Here is a 25187-nt window from a genome sequence, read left to right on the forward strand (position 1 = left end):
TTTATTTCTCCCTCCCTCACATCAGAATCTAGAAACATCGAAGATAATAAAGAAGCACTTTCAGGTCTGGGAAAATCTTAAAATGGTCTAATTGCCCAAAATTGAAATCTTCATATAGTCAAATAAAAATACAGATTATTTCCTCATTATATTCTGTATAAATTTCTGGACAATGATCAAGTAAGTGAAAACTGAACTTGCTCAGCAAAATTATCAACTTGTCCAGTGCTGTTGTACACTTGATTTTTCCTCTTCCCTTTTATCATAACAAATGTCCATTATCTTCAGCAATGACAGGGCAGCATTTTTTAAGAAATGAATGATTTTTAAACATTTTTTTAAAAAGTTTATTAGGAAGTGCTCAAACAAATTTCAATTACTTTACAGCAATAGTATGCTTGTAATTCATAAGATTTAGTAACAGTTAGTCAGGTGCAAACTGTGGAAAGGTCAAAGCTATAACATGTACAAGTAAACTATCTTAGTTTATTGGGAGATATGAAGAATTGTTCACCCAATGACTTGACACAGTTGAATAAATCATCATATCTCACCCAAGACAAGAGCAATAAATTGCTTATTACACTGAATGAAACCAGACAGCAAGTATGATCATGTGAGGAAAACTTTATCATGTAAGGGAGACACAATGTTTGCTCCCTGCCATGCATCTATCTCCATCAGTTACTTTTATAAGCATTCTTGCAGAAGAAAACAAGTCCTCATAGCTGAAACATCCTTCCAAGCACAGATTATGAAATAGTTTAGAAAAGTCCAACAGAAAACTTTTGTCAGCTAACCAGTTTCAAATATAAACTGTATTAGATTATAGCACAAGAAATGGAGTCATTAACACAAGCTACATTAGTTAAGGAAAGATGTAAGAAAACAAAAACCTCTCCAAGCCTTCTTCCTGACAGGCTCTTGAACTGTAAAAACTATGAATTATATTAAGTGTGTAAGGATGCAAATTTCTGTTGATCTATGAAGGGCACATTAATTTGGACCAGAGAATAATTACTTAGATTTATGTGGACAGGTGCTTGTTAAATAACTATGCTGCAATGATTTCTATTGTGTGTCGGGAGAGGAAGTTATTCTTAATTAAGTTTTCATTTATTTAGCCGTCAGACTCACTAGAAAGGGAAGGTTAACTTCGATTTTATATCGGAACTGTCAGAAGCCAAGTTTTTTTCAGATCTGTTGTTTGGAAATCTAGAAGTCAGGCAGACCACAATTTTGGTGCCTAGTTATAAAAAGCATTAAATAAATTTAATCTTGATTGGTTACACTAAATAAAGGGGGTGGTTCCCACACGAAATTTCTTGGGGGTTAAATTGCCCTCGTCAAAAAAATCTAGTCAGTCTGCATTTTTTCTGCAAGAGTGAAAATATAGGAGACTCCAAGATTGAATTTGGAAGAAATTCTCTCATAAAACATTGGTCAACAGACACAATTCTTGCAGTAGAAGCAAACAAAGCTTGAAAGCACAACGTATTTGCGTCAATCTCATGTAATTCATTGATACCAATATAATGATTTGCTTGAATTTGCTTCAATCTGCAGATCAATTCTCTTGATTTGAGTGTAACTGAGTTCATCTATCTGAATTTGTAAAATGATCTTCTTTAGATAAGTTTGACTAATTGTTTGAATTTGTCATCTTGATTGTTACAGGAATCTAAGAATTTCATGCAGTACTTTAATTGATATGAGTTAAGAGAATCTGTGTGAATTCTCTGATCTTAGATGATTTCACGTATGATAAAGACCTGAATGTTTGTATTCACTGAAAATAACGTAGATAAGGCATATAATGAATTTCATTCATTCATTTGTGTAATTGAGATGAGAACGGAACTGTTATGTCTCATGTAAAGTTCATGGGAATCAGTGATGAAATAGCCATTAGGAAGTACATTAATTTTATGAAAGCAGGTTTGTTTATGGTCTGCCATGTTTAGCTTGACTCGATAACCCTCGGTATCTGTTTGAATTCTGATACAGAGCGATATCTGACATAACAAGAGGGGAGTAATGATTTTCTCCCAGTAGGACAACTCACAGAAGATTTAGGTTGCTTCTCTGTTTATTTTGAAAGGGGAAATAGCTCCACAGACGCATCCACGTACCTACTTATCCAAGTATCTACGTATCCACCTACCAGCACAAAGACTGAGGGCCAAAAAGAGGCGAGACAGTAGGAAGGTTGGAGAATGGAGAAAAAAAACAAAAGGACCTAGAGGAACCACCACAGTGAAGTTGGAGTGGACTGGAAATAAGCAGGTTATGAAGTTGTACAAGGCAATGACTTCGATCGTTCACTCAATTATATGATGAACTAATTCTGTCATTTAAAACAGATTGGCTATTTATATAAATATATTTGTGTTTAAAATTCGGTGAAAGATTTTTAACAAAAGAAATGTATCTTCCTAATGTAATTTATCATCACAGTTGTTTATGTAATTGATTTTTAAGAAAATAGTTTTTTCCATGTATGGGAGCTCATGTAATTCTGTTCTATGTATCTGCCCAGATCTCTATTTATTCCATCTGTAAGTTTCACACCTTATTTTAATATTTACTTGATCCGGGCAACAATACCGAGGGCGATCACCCTCTAGATAACAATAGCCAAATAAAGCAGACACCTTGTAAGAAGGTACAACCTCACAACACCACCACCAGTAGCAACGCTACATAATGTTTAACCATTGCTGTTGAATATCACTCATAATTCTAATGGATTTTTGTAGTAGTTATAAAAGTATATTGTTCCTTGGTATATGATTCACCAAAACTGATTATTTTTGCCAGTTTGAATATTTTTCTTTTTGCAACAACCCTGTTCAAATTTTTCATATATTTTGTTTAATATTTACTTCATAAGATTTATGTTGCTAAACAATTTGCCCAATCCCTAGATTTTTGCCAAATCGACAATATTTTTTTCAAATCAAAATCTGCATTATATTGGATGACCACTTACCTGTCTTGCCATATGCTACCATGCAGTCTCAACAAGAACATGCAAATATTTTTGGGATGCACATCTACTTTACAGAGCCCAAAATCATTTTTAATATTTAACATGCTTTGATGCCTCAAGTGCTGCACCAACAATTCCAGCCTTGGCATTTGTTTTTATATGAAATTAGAATTTATTACAACAGTTGGGATCAATTTAAGTACTATATGCAATGAATTTATGGGTGTGCCTGGTAAAACAGAAACAACCTGATTTTGTTTCATTTTAGAAAAGTTTCTGTCAAATTTCTTGCTCTATTGCTAAAGTTTTCAGATGCTTTCTTATTATGAACAATATGATCTATTATTCTAATACACACAATTGCATGAATCACGCTAATTTGTAAAAGCAAAAAAATCTGAGCAGGAGTCGAGACAAGATTTTCTTGACAGCCATTGAGGCAGCCATGTTGGATGTAGGATTGGCACCTTTTTCGTTAAGGACTAACTCTGCAACATAAGAAGTGTATTGGTTAAAAAAAACATGTTGACATGATCATTATGAATGTCAGATCAGCACCATGTTCATGTATTAGGTCTTCTGGTGTAAACATGATAACAATATAATTTATGCTCGGTACGAGTTGTGATACAATTTACAAGCTGGTTTCTGGTGTTCAAGCTGGTTGCTGGTGGCCATACTGGAACCCAGATCAGCACATTTTTCATTTAGGACTAACTAAACATCATAATAGAATCTTTCAGTGAAAACTCCATGTTTATATGACCATACACTCAGAAGTAGAAGTAGTGATAACAAGATTTTCAGGCTGGCTGCTATGGTAGCCATAATGGACATTGTTGTTGTTGTTCTAGGGTTTAACGCCATTTTTCAGCACAAGATAGGCTATACATGGTGGCCAGTATTAATGGTGGAGGAAGAACCCTGGAAAACCCAGGTAAGAACCACCGACCCACGAGAAGCTACTGGCAGGCTTTCCCATGTACCCACGCTAGCCGAGCTTTGGACTCGAACCCATGCAGACAGAGGTGAGATGGTAGTGATCCAGAACGGTGAGCACTTTAGACCACTCGACCACTCAGGGCCCCCCATAATGGACATACAAACAGCACTATTTTCATCTAGGACCAACAAAACCATGGGATGAATGTGTATGTAAAGTTTCATGGCAATCCTCCAAATAGTTTAGGAGTAGAAATAACAAACTTGTGTGATTCTTATGTCACTTGTTTAGGCTCAAATAAACAGTAGCACAAGAAAGAGTGAAAAAAACAAGCTTTTAAAAATACAATAATGTATTTCCCTGGAAAAATATGAACTTACGGTTTTACAGAATCAAATCCAAAAATGATCCAAAAATAATCCAAGAATAAAATTTTAGTACTAATAACAAAATGTTCTACTGATTTCACGTTCAAATCTCGATGAAGAATCCAAGATGAAGACGATGACATATGCTACAATCTGTAGTGTTCAAGTCTACAGTTCCTTGTAGAAATAAGAATTATCACTCCAGTTTCTGATAGCTGAATAAAAAAATTTTTAAAAACTTTCCTTGTTCCACAATATTACATGAGCAAACATATTTTCCAGAAAAATAACAGAATTAATCCTTCTGAATCCAAGTAATTTGAAATAGCTCCAAACCAAGTAATTTGAAATAACTCCAAACAGCACAACATACAACTAACAATTTAACAGCTCAACTTCTACTGAGATTAGTTCTCCAAAACATGGGTTATATGATCATCTTCTGGAAGTTTATAGAAGCAAATATTTGTTACAGATCATGTTTACCCTGACGAAAACCAATCATTTTTACTCTAAGAATAAAAAATTTAAAAAATTGTTTATATCTTAAAGACAATGTCCCATCATGACCTTGGAAACAATCAATCATTTTAAAATAAAACAGAACTTGTTTATGAAGGTTTCTACAAATTCTGAAACAAGGTCAGGATTTAGATCAACACCTGGTGTTTATAAACTAATAGTCAAAGTCAAACTATTTTCTAAAAAGAGTATCATCTCTAGTGAATAAATTTACAATACAATATCATATAAATATAATGAAAAATAAAAAATATTTAAAACTGACAAACAATTACACTGAAATATATATTAAATTAGATATAATTAAACCAAATATACATAACAGTGATGAACGTAAGCTCTTGTGGTCAAAATAATACAATATTAAACAATACAATATTAAAACAATACAATATTAAGACAATACTCCGATATTTATGATGATGGGTCAATGTCTTACTTTGTCAACAAATAATACTGTGTACCATTGACAAACAATTCAGTTGGATGGAATGCAATGGAGGCTGGGAATGCCAAATTGGATTAAGTTGAAGTATGTTTCTCTAATAAAACGGGGGAAAAATGTAATAATATTGAAAAACATATAGCTCTTTTTCACTAAAGATACTTATTATCTCTTTACTTAACCAATTTTGGCACTCCCAGCTACCATCACAATCCAACCAACTGAAATATAGGTCAACATAACTTGAAAACATCCATTTGCTTGTGTCAGAATTTGAATCTATTAAGAAAAAGATATTAGAGCAAGTAAAGTCTGACTAAAGCAATTAAACTTTAATTAGTGGAAAAGTGTAGATATGGGCTGGCAAGTGTGAGATATTGCTGAAAATTTGACTTTTCGTTCTCCTGCTAGTCAACCTGAGAACATGCTTCAGCTTCACAATGTTGTTTATTTAGGCAGTATGACACCAACCCATATAACACAAATATCAGGGTATACATCTAACATTTAGTGACTATTCTAGCAGAGCTAAAAATCACAGATTTCCATAAATATTTACTTTTTCATGAAATCCTTATGTTTTTCATTTAAAATATTTAATTTGCATGTTTTTGGAAAAGAAAGTTACACTCTTCATGAAAACTGCACCTTCTCCTACCCAACAAGTAAAGATCCACTTTTCTGCAGACATTACTGGTAGTAGAGACAACCAGGCAAGGTAGTGTTTCATAATAAATCTTTCCACAAATACTTTCAGACTATCTGCTGCTCTCTAGCTATTAATAAATTTATTCTGACTGACCTTTGTATGCAGATGCTAAGAAATATCCCATCTTCTTTTGACCCATAGCATTAAATCCTTCAGAACACTCACTGTTTGATTAATCCCTTTCAGAACAGAACACCTGCTCATCCATCATCCATTGACCTTTCTTTAACTGTTGATGCATGCATAGAAGGCAGCATCACCCCAAAGTAAGAGTAATATTTGAAGTTCCTAGCTATACAGTCCTTGCTAGATGTTACTCTTACTTTGGAGTAATGCTTTCTTCTACACGTGTCAGCAATTTAAAAAAGTTATTAACCTGTGTCAAGCAAATTATATTGAAAGGTGTACTCTAAACCTACCCTGTCCACCTTGATAGATAACACAAGATTCTTGCATTAATTCATTTTCCAAATAAGGCTTACTATGCCATATTTAGATATTCTATGATATGTTATTAATGCATACCATATTTACAATAATCTGTTTACATTTCCAAATAAGGCAGCCATGTTCTTATATGGCAAACAAAAAAACAAGGCTCCAAATGGAAGTAATCAGTTAAACTAAAATAAAGAAAATATCAGGTAAAAAAAGGTAAAATATATTTTACACTTATTTCTACAATGATATGCAGCAATTCAGGTATTAAATAAGAGGAATATTTAATTTCTTTCAGTACAAGTGAGGAACATGGTCAAACTTTTAGAGAGTAGGTTATAAATGCAACAGTGTGATTCACAACTGGCTGCTCTGTTGACAGACCTGCCAAACCTAAGTAGACCTTCTCAGTAAAGAAAACAATTTTTTTCTTCTTATGAAGTTAGAACAGCTTTGAGTAAGGTGTAACAAAATATCAGGTCCTGATATTGTGAACCGGGAAAACATGCATAAAAACCATTCACATATGCATGGTATATATATAAAGATCATAATAAGATCCATTTTATATTTTGGATATTTTGTAAGTGTAGTGTAAGCCTTAATCTAAGTAGCTTTGAAATATCACTTGACAGTAAAAGTAATCAGATATTCCACAGTGGATTAGAACTGATACACACCAACAGCTGGTTTATGTTATACATTCACTAGGGTTTATGTTCCATGGGCAGTCTTTACTCATCTTCCTATCTGTACTGATGTCTTGTATTTAATAAATAGCACAGAATGCCTTCTGCTGATTTTCTTCAATAACAAATAACATTACAGTAAGATTTATCCCAAAAGCTTTGGTAATTTATTTTATTCTTTTTAAAATACATCCACAAACATCCGAAAAGCAATGATGTTTTTGACGATTTATAATTTATAATATTGGTTTTGAAGCCCGTAAGAATAAATTGCGGAATAATTCGTAAACAATATCAATTTTATTAAAGTTCATTAACACTATGAATCATCATTATGCCTGTACCAAAATTCAAAACTGAAAACTATTCTTGGCTGCAGACATTTGTTCCATGACAATTTACTTAAGAGTACCATGTTCTGCTTTCCCTGTTTATAATGTCATTTGTTTCACGAAGAAGGTGATCACAGCACCACACACAGCCATCAGAGATTAGAAAAGATATGTACAATCATAGGAAATGGCAACAATGGCGAATATAACAAAAAATAATCTTAATATGAATAAATATTTTCTTCTCCTTAACATCTATGTATTTGTTAAAGTTTCTTGGTTATAACAACAATGCAGTTTTCTACCATTCTAAAAATCATACAAACGGCTTGCAAGGAAAAAATTAAAAAAGAAAATTCATTAAATTCAACAGCGAAATTGATATTTATTTCATTAATGGGCTTCTATAGGGAAAACAAAATGCAAAGTGGACGAAGATAAAAATGAACAGCAGCGATGGGCCCGTCATACGGCTGACTAAGAAAGCTGACGCTCCAGCAAAAATCGTGCCTTAGACAGTTGTTCTCCACCAAAAGTCATATCGCCAAAGGAAAAAAAGAAAATAAATTTAAAAAACGCAAACAACTTGTTGGTCTACCTCACCATGGAGTATGTTTATAGAGAACAGTTTCTTGTGATAGTTTCACATGCTGGGAAACTTTTAATCTTCTAAATGAAATCTTACCGTAACTTTACTTTCTTTTCTTACTTAAATTACCTGTCTGTAAAATCAACGTTGAATGTTTCTTCTAGTTGTTTCCGAATCTTCTTCGAAGATAACGTGGTCAAATCGGCATTTTTTAAAATGCCTGAAAATAGAAGAAATTAGACTTTTAACAGTGTTTAATTTGTCATAATTAATTATAGGGCTGCTTATTTATTTTATGTTACTTCCAGACGTACGTGCATTCGTGTCAACAAATTAGAAAACAACTACCTTTTATTTGAACCTTCAGGTCTGATATATTGATATCCGCCATGATGATGCTCTTACTAAAAGGAAGGTAACTCTAAGATTATTAGAAATTTCCCGCGCTTTTAACGTACATACTATATCAGTGTAGCATTTTCTTTATTATTGTTTTGTTCTTCTTTCGCAAAATTCATTAAAGGGGTTCTTTATATTTCTCATGCATCCGTCATTGCAACAGAAGCCTTTAATTTGCATATTATAATCTTTGCAATCATTATAAGAAAACTAGTGATCACTTGCAATGCAGTGGGGGAGCAGCAGAGAGGGTGAACAGACCATAAAATTCCGACAAAACAAATAAAACAAACAAATAAAATCATCTCGTAGAAAGGTCAAGATTTTACAAATGAACTTTTCCTTGAGATGTTTTATTTCTGTAATGACCGATTGTACTAATAAAACATCAGTTCGAAATAGTATCTGAAAAAATAAAGTACTCTACGTGTTTATTTATTTCTTGTTTATTTTTTTGACGACCAACGTTGGTAGGTACCCTCTCTGCTGCTATTAATTTACCACCATACCAAGTTTGATGAATATTTTTCAACGCGTTCTCGCTGTCGTTTTTCCTCATCTGTTTCATCTTCATCTGTTTCATCTTTATTTGTTCTATGTTTCAAGTAATATTCAAGTTCTGATGGTGGTTTTTCTATTTTTGGATTTATGTTCTTTCTGTGTTTATAATATATCATCAAACTTCTGTATCGATCTCCACCGCAATTTTTATAAATCTGATATAATCCTCTAACGCCGTTGTTACATCCAACACAACTTCGTGGACCAGCATGAGGATTTTTCTTTATAAGATAATTATGTTTCTTGCAATATTCTCCACGGCATTTTTTATTACATTTATCTGTTGTTCCTTGACGCAGCCACGCACAGTTGTTCATTATATTAATGATATCTATTTAATTCAATTTAATTTTATCATCACCCCTCTCTGCTGCTCATCAGAAACGTTAAAAGATTTTATCAAGACCCACACGATATCTTGTTCTTGGATCATGTAAATTTATTGTTATAAATCCATGTGGGGTAGCTTGCGCTCGTGAGAAGAAATTTTTGAATTTAATTATATCCGTGTCACCACCACACCAAGTTTGATGAATATTTCGCAACGTGTGTGTGTCTACGCCATTAAACACAACTAAAATGTTGCAGTTGTCTCTGATCACCTTCGGAATTTGTGTATATCGTTGAGTAACATAGATCACGTCTGTATTTTTGTGTCTACCTCGGGAAAATATTCTGGCTGGATTTGATTGTTTATCTAGCATCACATCGTCGTATACAACTAAATTATTAATAAATCCGTCTATGGAATCTACGGATGGTGCTTCATCAATATCGGTTATAAACTCTATAACATCATTATCTTCATCCAGTAATCGCGCGTTTTCATTGAAATCTTTAAGTACATCATAACATCGTTGATCATCAACGGATGGTGCTACTAAATACAACTTATCCCATTTTAACCATCTCATTATCAGATTAAGTAATAACTGCGTCTTACCCGATCCAGATGGTCCTATGATAATCATTCTGATGGAGTTCGGTAGCGCAGGATGGTGTTTAACTGGCTCTCGTTTTCTTGTTGCTGAGAAATCAATTATATCCATATATGTTATAACATGAATCTATATTGTTTACGCTGTAAAGTTAAAACTCCAACCACTGATTTAGCTACGGTCATAACAAAAAATAAAAAAATAGCGTACGGTGGAAAATGTTCTATATGCGTTAGAAAGAAATTTTCATTTTTACCTAATAAGCGCGGTGGTGATATTGCTAATTTGATGTCAAAGTTTCCAGGTGCTCCATGGGCTAAATACAGTGGAGAAAAACATCTACCAGGATATAATTATTGCGGTCCTGGTACTCGACTCGATATCAGGCTCGATAATCAGGATCAACCAAAACCAGGCGAGGAACCAATAAATGCTATTGATCGAGCTTGTCATGTTCATGATGTAGCTTATAAAAGTCAAAATCTACAACATAGGCATATTGCAGATGTGAAATTAATTCATGCATTAAATTCTATAAAAAATAAAAATATTAGAGAATCATTAGCTAATTGGTTAGTAAGATCCTCGATGAAAGGTAAATTAGCGCTTGGAGCTGGTAATTATTAATGGAATTAATTTATTATTCACCAAGAGGATACTGGAGAGGCAAAGCAGCAATTGGTAAACTCGCTGATGCAGCAGCGGTTAAACATTCTACTGCTAAAGCGTGGTTGTCCAGGCAGGCAATATGGCAAATTTATCTACCACGTCCTAAACAAATTCAGTACGCGTATTTCGATGTTAGTGTTCCTAATGAAGTTCATCAAGCTGATATTCTGTTTTTACCGCATGATACTGTGCGTAGAAAAACGTACAAGTACGCGTTAACCGTAGTTGATGTTGCAAGTAGATATAAAGAAGCAGAGCCGCTATCAGCGAAAACATCATCTGAAGTAGCCGATGCGTTTGAACGAATTTATCAACGAGGACTCGGACCACAAGGTGGTCTGCGATGGCCACAGCTACTACAGGTTGATCCTGGTAAGGAATTTCTTGGTCCAGTATCATCGCTGATGAAACGACATAATACCAAAATACGACGAGGTCATACTGCAATTCATCGTGATCAAGCAATTGTTGAGCGATTTAATCGAACACTTGCTGAGCGGTTATTTGGATATCAATACGCGAGGGAATTTATTCAGGATAAAAGATCTCGCGAATGGGTGGCAAGATTACCAGGCGTGATAGCTGCATTAAATAATGAGATCACACGAACAACCAACATGAAACCCATTAATGCAATTACAAAAATAAATATACCAACACAACGAAAAGATGTTGGAAAACAAAAAATATTAGGTGATGTCACAGTCAGATATTTATATGAGCCTGGTGAACTTGAAGGTGGTAAACGAAGAGCGACTGATCCTATTTGGAGTGTTACCACACACAAAATATCTACCGTGACAAGATCCACTGGGAGAAACGCAGGCGTTTCCAGACCTGCAATCTACAGATTAGATTCGGCCGCTCCTCAACGTGGATTTACACGTGAACAACTACAAATAATTCCCGCGGATACACAACTACCACCGCGATCACTTAACTAGCACTCAAGGCGCTAGCGTTAAGGGTGCCTGCACTCAAGGCGCTAGCGCCTCTACGTCGATTACACTCAAGACAGGTCAACATGGTATTTTCTCGTGTATGACCGCGACTATTATCTTTTCTATCTACGGTGAATTGTCTTGAATCATTGCTCGAATATCGCCATAACATTATACAATTACAACTGGCGCAATGATTGTTCTGCTGCTGTTTTAACTCAATAATAAATTCAACATCAAGATCAAAGTCGTGTTTATTTTTTTTTATCAGATTGTTTGTATCCGATTAATTTTTTTCTTATTGTATCATCATCGATGATGTTAAATTTATCAACGATTTCAGGAATTATAATTCTACGTAATTGAGATATTTTTCTCACCCTCGATACCGCTAAATAAACTAAATTTGACCACTCGATGCGATCGTCTACAATCCAAACTCGTGTATCAGAAATAGTTAATCCCTGAGACGAGTGGATCGTCATAGCGTATCCCAATACCCATGGAGATTTGTCAGCGCGTAATGCATCTTCGACCACACCGATATCAACGGCGACAATATCGTTTAATACGAGATTCTGTTTCCTTGACTCTGTCAAGGGTCCTGGAATATCAACATTAATATTCTGTTTTCGTGTATCTGATGGTCTATAACACAACGGTACGGGTAATTCTGAATATTTTTCTTTATGTAGTTGAAATAACTGCTGTTGTAAAGCGTCTCTGATTATTTTTCTACTTGCTACGATCAAATCGGTGGGTCTCCATAAATTCAAAAAATCACTCATTGAGGTCTCTGAGATCACTCCACGTATTATTTCACACTGAATTTTGTTTGATTGTAATCTGATTAATTTTTTAAACTCCCTCAAATTTGCATCAAGAGCTCTATGATCATCATCTATTTCTTCGTAATAATCAACGAAATTTTTTAACCAATCATGTGGAGATGGTCCAACAAAAGGCGGCGGCTGACCATGATCGCCACACATTATTATAGCGGTATTTTTCGTCAACAACCAATCAAGAAACGTTTTTAATGTATCCAATGACACCGTGCATATCTCATCCCAAATAATTATTTTAGGTATATATTTTTCTCCCATCCGTTCAGGAGTCCATGTATCTCCGCGCCACCGAAAGAAACTATGATACGTACACGATTGTACTTGCCGCTGTTTCATCTCACGTGCGAGTCTATGTGTGGGTGTCAGCACGATTATATCTGAATTTCTAAAAACATTAATCGTTCGAGTTGTTTTGCCGCATCCACCAGGTCCATTGAGATATACTGTCTTATATCTGGTTATTGGATCACTCAACGATGGTGCTTTCGACATTTCTGATATTTTATTACCCCTACGATAAAAATCTCTCATTGGAACATCTGCTGATTCTGTGTAATTGTGTAATAGTTCCTTTTTTATTCTCCACGAACCCCATCGTTCATCATTACTTGTAAATTTCATAACAAGTTCTAAATATTTACTTGAAATATAAAACGAATCGGTTGCGACTCTGACTGCGGTCTCAGGAAATCTATTAATCATCGATAATAAACTTATAGAAACATAAGCCAACATGGAAGATCTTAGATGAGTATATTGCGGGGATACATCATTTATGTAACTAACGATCGTACCTAATTTTGTTCCGTCGGATAAATAAACACTTTCTCGATTTACAAATATATTTTTCGCTGTTGTGTCAGCGATTATAAAATCGTACTCGGCATCATCTAAAATTAATCGTGCGTGATGTCTTTTATAATCATATGCACCACCTTGAGTAAATTTACCTATAATTTTTCTACCGAGATCTTTTGCGGTTTTGAGTTTATTAGGAATATCATCTTCGGAAACATCAGGATATTTTTCCTTAAACTCGCTAATAACTTCAGAATCTGACATGGCAACCAAACTTTGGTCTGTGCATGATATGATATAATTGCCTCACTGACCACCAACGATGTCAGTATCATACAATCTAGCATATATCGCAACAAAACTATAGGTGCCCAACGTTTTTCACAAAAATGTCTACCAAACCAAACATAACAAATCTTGTGAAGATTTTCGTTAAACTCGAATGATTCAATACAGGCGAATCCAGTCAGATCAAAATCAGGTAATGGTCCATTAATTGCCACTCGCGTCATCTCGTTTGTTGGGTGACCAAATCTTTCAAAGTACACAGAACAATCTCCGTATCCCAGAAAACTTCCTGGATAACATGCAACCATATCAACCGAAATAACATCATTGTAATTGTATTTGGTATTCCATAATCCGCCATGTCCGTATTCGACGCAACTTGCGCGTACGTCCTCGAGTAAATCAAATCGTGTTGGTTTCCATGAATTTCGTTCTCTGGCGAAATGAGCCGCAACAGATGGAACGGTAAAACAATTAGTTAGTAATTTGTCAGTATTTTCCGCGTGCTTGCACTGTAAAAACGTCGCGAGATTTTTCATCTCGTCATGGAGGGATTCTGTGCGATATATTTCACCGTTTGGTTTGACAAACTGATCAAATTCACCTTCCTCATTACTTTTAAATAACCATACCGATACAGGATCGGTTTTACTTATTTCTTTAATAAAATCAAACATGCCTCCATCAGAATTATCTGCCCCAGAATTATCTGGGGAGTAAAATCTAACAGTTCGATCACGTGGAAATATTGTTACTGCGTTAGTCCATGCGTGCGCGTTATGATCGATAATATTTATTGGAGCTCCCTTCGATTTATATTTCGATTGGTACAGTACTTCTCCCGTTATTGTCGCTACGGTTATTGGAAATTTTAATATTTTTCCTAACTCAGCAGCATCTTTTATTGTAGCACCGGTATCCTTAACTGAATCAGCCCACGAGTTTATTTTTTCACGCCTTAAATCAGTTAATCCATTTCCACGCATCGCGTTTGTAAAGTGTTCTATTACTCGTTCGGCTACACAATTTAACCTTGAAAATTTCATCGGCGCTAGTTTATCAACGTTGGGTTTTTTATTTATCTCATAGATTCCATAAATAACCGCTGTTACAGGATATGCTCGCTCATAATACGATTTGTCAATACCCGTCAGTAGACCCGGTCTGGAATTTTTACTTAATATGACAGTTTTATTATTGCCAAGGACAGGATCATATTTGTCACGGATAATCCAACTACCTGTTTCTGTTAATACAATAAATTTTACTCTGAAGAAATATTTTTGATTGCCCTCGTATTCAGCGATGTAGTTAATGATAGTTGCCGCTCGCTTGTCGTTCATTGTGGCGTCCGTGACTTTGTCAGCTTTCTTGACTCCGTCAAGGCGTATGATCTTGAACGTTGACCATGTATGAGATGCACCATCCGTGTAAAATTCTTTCTTGGCGTCGTGAATTTTCGAGATCAGACTTTTATTTTTCGGATCAACCAAATCTCGTACTGGCAAGTCAGAAGATAATCTGTCAAGGTTGAATTTATATTTAACAGGCCTAGTTTGGGATAATCTCTCAAACTCGTTCATATAATTAAAACAAATATTTAAATAAAGAAAATTATATATATATATATATATATATATATATATATATATATATATATATATATATATATATATATATATATATATATATATATATATATATATATATATATACAATGTCTCAATGCAGATGGTTGATGATCGGCTCAGTAAATCGATGCAACAAATCCTGCAGAAAGGAATTTTGTTGGATGCACATACGACGAGGAAGTCTAGGACCAATATCATGTCTGCGGTGTGGTATTCGAGTTCGAGGAAAAACAGAATTATGTGGAAAGTGCGGCGGAAAACGGTTCAGAGAACTTAAAAGATATTATGACAAAAAAAATAATAGCGGTGAAAACGCTATAAAATCCGTGGAGGATTATATATCAAGATTTCAGACAAACAATGATTTAAACAAATAATATTATTATAATGGAGCAAAATATATTCGTCCCACATCCTGTCATAACAAACTATGAATCAAATATTAATGGTATCATCAGACACTGCAAGTTGAAGAGACAAGTTGGTTGTATTAATAATCATGGTTATCTAAGGTTTACTGCTGGGGAGAGAAAACATTATCTATGTCATAGATTTACGTATGAATGTCATAATGCGATGATCAATGACGGTCTTGTTATTGATCATATTGACGGGGATACTCAAAATAACTCCCTACACAACCTTCGTGTTGTCACTCGAAGCGTGAACTCTGCATGTGGTAATACAGGAAGATGTAAGACAATCGGAAAGAGGGCGGTAATTTCCACAAACATAGAAACTGGCGAAAAAGTTATATTTCGTTCAATATCTTCTGCTGCGAAATATTTTGATATTCACCTACAATCAGTACAAAGAGTGGCAGAAAATATATATAAAACCGCTTTCTCGAAAAAATATAAACAGAAAATTACCTTTCAGTATCAATAATTATCATCACCACATTGAATTAATTTTTTTAATTTATGTCACAGTAGGTCCTCCATACACTACTGAATTTTGATTATATAAAAGGGAGATTACTTTGTAATATATAGTTTTCTTCGTAGATTTTGATTTTTTATGATCGTAATTAGTCAGTTTAACTAATTACATCGTAATTAATTACTCGTAGAAGTATTATTTATGGTTTTTAAATATTTCCCATCATACAACATTACGAGAAATCATGATAATGTTATTGATCCGCAAGGAAGCTGTGTAGGTACAGAACAGAAACCGTTGTCATGGTAATCGATCTGCAGGTGTGTTCATGCCACTGTTATTATTGATTCGCAGTCTGCTTAGGAAAAACGCTGTTTTATATTCAGAAACTGTTATTATTCAGAAACTGTTATTATTCAGAAACCGCTGTTTTAGTGTAAATATTGGTTCCTTAGCTATATAGCTTAACTATATATTAACTTCCGAAACATATGTTCGTAACAAGGTTTGATAGCTCAATCAGTATGGTATTGGACTGTGACGCTCCCGGTCCAGGATCGAACCCCCATGGCTGACAATTTGTCGGTGGTGTGCGCATAATTGCGATTTTTATAATAGTGGGGGAACCGCAAACCCCCCCCCCCCCGCTCAGCAAAATTCAACCAGAATATTGACTTGTGGTTGATACATATTTTCCTATCACCCACTGGATTAATTATTGTGGGTGGGATTTTTGCTGAGCGTACATGTTTGTACTGTCCTTAGTTAAGTTATATGTTTGTGCCGTCCATGCATAATCTGAGCTCGCTAATACACTCGATAGGGGCTCTTCATTCATAATCTGAGCTCGCTAATACACTCGATAGGGGCTCTTCATTCATTGTATATAACCATTTCATTGTATATATCCATTTCATTGTATATATCCATTTCATTGTATATATGTTATGTGTATATCCCCTAAACTTGGTAGATTGCGGTGGCAAGCTACGAGTTTAATGAGGATTGTGCCGTCCTTAGTTAGTTATATGTTATGTGTATATCCTCTAAACTTGGTAGATTGCGGTGGCAAGCTACGAGTTTAATGAGGATTGTGCCGTCCTTAGTTAGTTATATGTTATGTGTATATCCTCTAAACTTGGTAGATTGCGGTGGCAAGCTACGAGTTTAATGAGGATTGTGCTGTCCTCCCTCTTGGGCCTCTAGACCGTTGTTTGGCGGGTTAGGGGCTCTCGTAGAGGGAATATTTGCCTAATGAACTTGGTAGATTGCGGTGGCAAGCTACGAGTTCTTGGTTGTGCTGTCCCTGAAACATCCCGACGAACTCGCTAAACACTCGATAGGGGTTCTAGGGATATTTTTATTTTATTTTAAAGATTTATATATTATATAATGAATCATGAAAATATCAATGATGTAATTGTTGCTATTAAAAAATTGAAAAAAGATGGAATTAATATATCTGATGAACTTAATCCTGAAAAAATAGTTTCTGACTTTGAGATTTTACAAGAACTTAAAACCCAGGGGACACACACACTATCATCTGAATACAGGCTCATGAAGCGGATTCAGGCGGCAATGTTTCAGTCGCTAGCTACCGTAGAAGATGATCATGTGAAGGAGTTCGTTCCTCTCTCTGCCGCCGTAGAAAGAATTAAATCGTTATTATCCCACGAGTACGAGGAAAAGAAAACGATTAGTACCCGTATAAGACAATTAAGAAAAATTATGTTAGATCGTGAAACGATCCAGAGTAACTTCGTTACTGGTGAAACGATCCAGAGTAACTTCGTTACTGGTGAAACGATCCAAAGTAACTTCGTTACTGGTGATAATGAAAATGAAAGTTTTGGTAACTGGGGTCCATGTCAACGCTGACCACGTGTAGTGTAAAATGATCAAATTTTCAGAAAAAAAAAATAAATAAAAATCAGGGAAAAATAATATTTTTTCACAAATACGCGATTTTGACTACCAACTACCCCGTCAGAAATAAGAAAAAATTGATATTTATTTTACAAAATACAAGAAAAATGCACGAATTACTTGATCCTGACGGGGTAGTTGGTAGTCAAAATCAAGAAAATTCTAACTTTGTCAAATTGTTCCTAATAAATTTTATTTATTATAAATTAATTTTATTTATTAATAATATTATTTTTACTGAAGATTTATTTTTTTTTTACTAAAATCAAGAAAAATGCACGAATTACTTGATTCTGACGGGGTAGTTGGTAGTCAAAATCAAAGAAAAATGCACGAATTACTTGATTTCTGACGGGGTAGTTGGTAGTCAAAATCAGGAAAATTGAGCAATTTCGTTGTATTTTAGTAAAAAAAAAAATCTCAGTAAAAATAATATTATTAATAAATAAAATTAATTTATAATAAATAAAATTTATTAGGAACAATTTGACAAAGTTAGAATTTCTTATTTCTGACGGGGTAGTTGGTAGTCAAAATCAAGTAATTCGTACATTTTTATGTTTCTGAGGGGGTAGTTGGTAGTCAAAATCAAGTAATTCGTGCATTTTTATGTTTCTGACGGGGTAGTTGGTAGTCAAAATCAAGTAATTCGTACAATTTCAGTAAAAAAAATAATAAAAATCAGGAAAATTAATAAATCTTATTTTTTTTTGTGATAGAAATTTTAATTTTTACTTTCATCGACCAGCTTTTTTAGTTGCCTAGGCCGATTAATTTGTACCAAACACAAATTTGTGGCAGTAATAATAAAATATTTTTTTATTTATTTTTTTTAAGTTGATCGAATTTGAGTCTGATCTCTGTTACAAATGTTCTTCTAACTGTTAAGAAATCCTCGTGTGTAAAAACCCTCCATTACATAAAGATCTACGATAAAGTCTTACGACTTTACATACAGATTTATCACAAGTTCTTCTCCACGTATGTCAATTAAGCGATTAAGGTGGTCTGTGAGTTTAAAATTGATTCGTGTTAACATATTATTGTGACACCGCAAATACACGGGATTAGTTGGTTCTTGCACGATTAAACTTCCAGGGGGAACTTGTGGTGTGAACGTGTACAGGATGTATCCTTGTTGAGCCTGATTTGATCTTCCGAGATCTATTTGATAGCTGCCATCGATTACGTCACAAACCAGATTGACCGCGACCGTCGGTGTTATATTAACGATTCCCGGAGATATGTGTCTTCCGCCGCCATGTGGATCATTATCATATCTAAGAACAACTGCTGGTGGAATTAATTTTCTCCATGCATCGAGTATTTTAGGAAAAAATTCATCAATGACATCACTGACAGATTTTCTTAACTCGGTTACACTATACCCGGGAAATTTAAAATTTGGTACATCGGCTTCTGTTAATTTATATTTTTCTAACCATTTACCTCCAAAAAAATTTTCAGATGATTCTAAACTAAGCATCGCTTGAACTATTCGGTTATTAATATATTCCATATCTGATATAAGCTGATTTAATATTTCCACACGCGTGATGATTTTTTCACGCGATGACGCTGATATGTCAAAAATATGTTCGTTAAAATATTGATTTAGTTGATCTAGTTGTTTTTTACATTCTTGATTGATTTCCTGAAAATATTCAATAATATCACTCCGATAAATAACAAAACTATTTGCTTTTTCCCCGGAATTTTTAAAAGCCCATAACTCATCAAAATCGTGAATTAAAACCTTGCTGAGCATTGATTTATTTTTAAAAATACGTAGTTCTTCCCCGTATGATGGATTAATTTCATGATATGATTGCCTATCCGTGACATAATCAGACTTTTTCGGTTCTGGTGGTATCGGTGTTATCGGTGGTGATATTTCAGGCCAACCTAGTACGGATCTTATCGTGGATTGATAAATATCAACGGCATAATCAGGCGAGTTTATTTCAATCGTCGAGGACAGGGTGGGTTCATGAACATTAATTGATATTTTTGCTTCTTTTCTCGTTATTGATTTTATTCTACGCGCAAATTCCTCACTGATCTCTTCAATCTCATAACTGCCAGTTGGTATTCCAACAACAACCCAGTCAGGTGTTCCATCGGGTTTGTTGTTGTTAGCAAATATAAGCGAATTATTTGCTGGTGTACCGTTAAATGATTTTGATCTGATATTTGGCCAGCTGTAATATACTCGTAATTGTGCTAGTGCTATTTCTTTTACTGGAATTGCAGTAGGAAAATTAACACTAAATTCAGGATTAATTGAACTTACCGAGATCATCGTTATCTTTGGCGGAGTTGTGTTGGTCACAATCTGCTGGAGTAATTCTGTCATTATTGATACTTGTATCTTTAATACCGATACCTTCGTCGTATATTTTGGTTATCATTGAAAATTCGAAATCAGATATAATTCCATCACTGAGACTTGCTGATAACAACGAGGATAATTTCGAGTATGCTACCGTCGCTGTATGTAATTTTATTGTGTAATCGGATAATTTTTCGTTCGTACAAGTACATATTTTTTTTGTGATGATATTAAGCACACCTGCAATAGTTGTTGCTGCTGAAATACAAATAGTTACAGCTACTGGTGCCATCGTTGTCAACGCTGATAATATGACACCGGTTCCAGCAACAACAGCGGATACTGAATAAACAATCACATCAACGATAACCAATCGTCGTCGATATTTTTTTACTTTTACTGTATATTGATCAACTTGATCTTTTAGCGCCGCCTGCCATTCACGCGCTTGATTGTATCTGTATTGTGCACCGTCCATATATATTTTTATGCAGTAACCAATTGAGGTGTTTCAGCTACAAATTCCAAACACCACCAGTAAGATGTTGCGGTTAATTTCTTATCAGCTGCTTCCAGAATAAATATTTCTTCGGTTCCGCTATTTAATACAACAGATACAACCCCGGAAAACCTGTCGGTGGAATGACGCCATGGAAACGTTGTAAATATTTCAAATTTTGCAGCACTAAACACAGACAGCCTGTACACGCCAGTGACTGTTGCGGTATATTTGATAGTATTATTTTGCTGCGACCATGTTGCAAATCCCGATGATACCGTGCATACGATGTTTGTGATATGCCCGGGATTTATTCGAGCTGGAATTTTAATCAAATTTGTTTTATTGATAATCTCAGGAATTCCCGCTACGACGTCTTGCTGTGTTTGTTTGATTGTGTCTAGGTCAGTTTTGATATCAACGAGTTTCATGTCAATGGCGCGTGGAGTACCGAAGAATTTATCTATGGCATCATCGGTTTTTTGAAAATTTCTTCGAAATCTTCCAAAAGCGCCTGCGTGAACGTCATATTCGGCCCGTAACGTGGATAATTTACCGTCTACGGTGCCATAGTTGACGTCGACGTATTTTTTTGTTGCTGCGTCTTCGTCAGATGTTGGATCTCTTAAAACTACTATTTTATTTCCGTTCATGCTGAGTTCACCCATCATTGTGTCACCGGTGTTTCTCACGCGATTAGCAACACTTTTTGCAATTTCATCTCTGATGGTTTTAAGTGACATACTTGAATCTCTGATTCTACCACCGTCAGTAAACACGGGAATATTATCCGTAATTGCACCGAGTACTCGCCGGACTATATCATTCCATTTGATATTGCTGGTTTTTAGTTTACCATATCGATCCTGAAAAATAACAACTTCATCTGGGTCAACTCCAGCCAGGTTCATAATATCAGCGAGGTCATCCTTAGTCACATACTTCGACAGATCAACGTCGCCGGGCTTTTTCTTAACGCGTGAAGATCTTCCGTAGATGTCAACCATTATAATAAGACCCGTTGTTTAAAACGCTTTACGCGCAACAAATCGGTTGCTTGTATAATCGTGCACGACTTTATGTGGCGGCCTGGATGATTTTGATATAGCGTCGAGTACATTAATTACTTCACGGCCGCATATTGGTGGATCTGTCATTGTTTGTGTGGGTAGCGTTGAATACCAAACTTTGGAACCTCTGGTTGTTGCGTGAAGTGGTGCGACATACTTGATAAATTCAACAGGTGGAGCTAACCCGTACGAATCAAAATAAACAATTCCACGTGGATCAACCGCGTATGATACCCAATGAGTACCGGGTCCGGAACGTTCGTCGAGATTAATAATACCTGTTTCAAGTTTGTTTGGTTGTTTCGGTAATTGATCTCGCATAAAAACACCTCTGAAGTTTTTTATTTTTAATCGTTTAGCAGCATTAAGTAAATCAAAATTTGATGCTGGAACGTCTAACGAAGTGACCCTGGAAGCCTTAGGCCTCTCCCCCAACGAGATCCTGGCAATCTTAAGCCGCGTCCCTTTTTTTTGCTATATCGTCCACCAGTAATTTTATCAAAAATTTTTTTACCCGCCGCTCCAGCAGCACCTAACGCGGCCGCTTTTGCTACGGCTGGAGCAGCTGCAGCTATTAATGCCGGAATGGCCGCGAGAAGTGGGAATATACCACCGGTTTTAACCATGTCTTTGATGGCGCTCGGGGAGAGATGGAATTGAACTCCAGTTTTTGATTCCAGAGCTTTATTGAAATGTTTAATCTGATTATTTGTCAACGATAATTTGTTTGGACCACCACTAATCTGATCTCGTTTTAGTGATATTTTAGTTCCGCATTTGTTGGCGGTTTTTGATTGAAGCTTTTTTACCTGACCGGGGGTCAGAGTAACATTAACATGACTATACGACATTTTTATATAAAATATATTTTTCTAAATAACACAATTAAATATTTTCCACCGGTGCATCAACGACCCTCATTCGACCACTGCCACCTTCAAGTAACATGGCCTTGTCGCTAAGTACGACCGCGATCGCTCTGTAAAAGGCACCACCAGGTGGTGGGTTAGTAACATGAGCTCGAAAGTGTATATCAACAACAGATTGTTTGGATAAATCAAGATGTTCTAGCGAAAAATAATAAATCGGATATAGACCTGTAAAATCTAATTGTGATATTTGCAAACCGGTATCTATATTTTGATCACGTCCCATGAATGACATTAAACGATGATATGCGCGCGCTACATGATTTTGTGCATAATTTAGTTGTATATTTTCTGTTGGTTCTTGATGTCCATTTATCCGTAAGGAAACTTCATTAACTCCAAGGTTATCAAATATCATATGTGATTGTTCTTGATCATTTATCCGGTCAATATTTTGCAGTGCAATAAAAATATGTCGTGGTGCAGAAACACCCTGTTGTGATGCTATATGCCATGTAAATAAACCATTAATATTGCTTTGAACAGCATCTGTGGTTACTGTTAACCATGATAGCAATGATTTACCGCCTTGATCCATAAAAGATAGTAATTTTTGTTCCTCAGTAATAGATGGAGTTATTACTGGCATCCACAATGAAAGTTTTAATATATTTACTTTACCAGCAGCAACAACACCAGCACCTCGCCAGATTGCATCATTATCATCACCTTTTCTTACGAGCACAATTGTGTGTTTAGCTCCAAAGACGACTTTTCTAACATTTCTGCAAAATCCAAAGATGTGAGATAATGGAATTGCACACGAAAAATTTCTATCATCTCCCGACAGCGCTGCTCGGCGTGTTGCAAATCCTAGGTTGTAAGTCGCATTAACACTTTTTATAATATCAAAATCAGCACCTGGTCTGTCTGCGTGCTCAAAATCAGCCGGTTGTGGATTAACTGCAGTATTTTGTGGTGCTAGTACTTTGGTATACTGAACATAATCAGCGTTGTTGGTAATATCCTTAGCAAACATCATTGTTGGACCAGCCGATCTTGTAAAGTCGTCAGAATATCTCGCCAGACCAATTATTGTTGTAGCAACGTCGACATCATTCTGAATTGATTCAATATTTTTTCCATCAATCATGTATGTGGCGCCACTAAATAATGCCATAATCCCGTTGTTGACAAAACCAACACGCAAATTAGTAGCATATGGCGTATTAGCTACAACATCCGTTACAAGTCTACCTTCTACTTCAATAAACGCCTCAGCGGGCAAGAAATATCTACTTGTATCATGAACCTGTAATTCGATTCTCCCTCGCTGATTTGGTAGTCTTGCGTCATAGGAATAAAATTGATAATCACGTATAGATTCATACTTAAGGACAGGTGCCTCCATATCAAATGCTGGGTCTGATTCGCGCCTGAACATTTTTATTATAGTTACCATTTTTCAAATGATGATCATCGTCGACGAAGACCGCTTCCTGCTATTAAATTTGCTGTTATATTTTTTTCTGCTTCTTCAGATATCGCCGCTAGTTTTTGATTTGCAGCTTGATTTATTATTTTACTAACATCTGCAGGCATCACCTCAGTACTTGCCAGTTTCACCGGTGGTTGTTGTTTTCGTCGCAATAATCGTGCTAGTCTTTCTTTGATCGCCGAGAACGCCTTACCAGCAACATTGACAATTGCTCCAGGAGCTTTATCACGAACAATATCAATAGCTTTCATCGATAATTGTTTTGCAACAGGTGCTACTTTGGGAGCTATCCTCGTGAATAATCCCCGAATGACATCACCAAGTCCATCTCCGTAAATAACACTATAGATTGGTAATCGTGAGTTTACCGCTCTGACCTGTACAGGTTTGCGATGATTATTATGTATTATCATCTTATTTTTATTTACCATTTATCTAACAACTAGTCATCAACAAGTTCATCGATAAGTTCTCGGTAAACGCCGATATCCATGATACCACCTTGAAATAGTCGCCGACAAATATCAGCTGCTTCATTGGTTATTTCTGGTGAATTATTTCCGGCACGTTTTCCTCCTATGAGAACTTCTAACCGTGACACGTCATTGAGGATATTATCAGGACAAATAAAATTATTTCCCAGACCACTGCCAGTAGCTCCTTCTTCTTCTGATTTCTTAAATAGTCTTAAGGGTGATCTTTTCTCAAATAGTCTTGAGGGTGATACTTCTTCTTCTTCCTCACTTATTGTTCTGAGAGATTGTGATACTTTTGGTTCTTTTTGTGCAAGATACATGTCTATTTTTCTGCGATAATCGTTATATACCTCATCACTGGAGTAAACTCTATCTTTATTGTAATATATACGATATATCCATTTATACCAGATTTCAGGATCACTAATACGAGTGGAACTATATTCAGGTCTTAAAAGTTCTTCTTTTTTATTAAAACTTTCTACTGCAAGTTTTGATAACGTATTAATATCCTTAATTTTTTTTATGAATT

The 25187-nt window shown here is 35.3% G+C and overlaps 1 protein-coding gene across 2 annotated transcripts in view; it reads right to left on the reverse strand.

The window, feature by feature from the left end:
* Positions 1-8441, reverse strand: part of LOC149795484 (uncharacterized) — a 65645-nt gene extending 57204 nt beyond the window's left edge. For both annotated transcript variants that reach the window (XM_089965287.1, XM_089965286.1), the window contains exons 1-2: positions 8376-8441; positions 8157-8247 (exon numbers count right to left, since the gene is read on the reverse strand). In XM_089965287.1, the coding sequence (XP_089821413.1) occupies positions 8157-8247; positions 8376-8418 (134 nt within the window). In that variant the 5' untranslated portion in view covers positions 8419-8441. The remainder of the gene's footprint in view (positions 1-8156; positions 8248-8375) is intronic.
* Between the last annotated feature and the right edge of the window lie 16746 nt (positions 8442-25187).

The sequence above is a fragment of the Sinohyriopsis cumingii genome, chromosome 7 (genome assembly GCF_028554795.1).
Source record: "Sinohyriopsis cumingii isolate HCF-2022 chromosome 7, ASM2855479v2, whole genome shotgun sequence".
In the NCBI taxonomy this organism is placed as follows: domain Eukaryota; kingdom Metazoa; phylum Mollusca; class Bivalvia; order Unionida; family Unionidae; genus Sinohyriopsis; species Sinohyriopsis cumingii.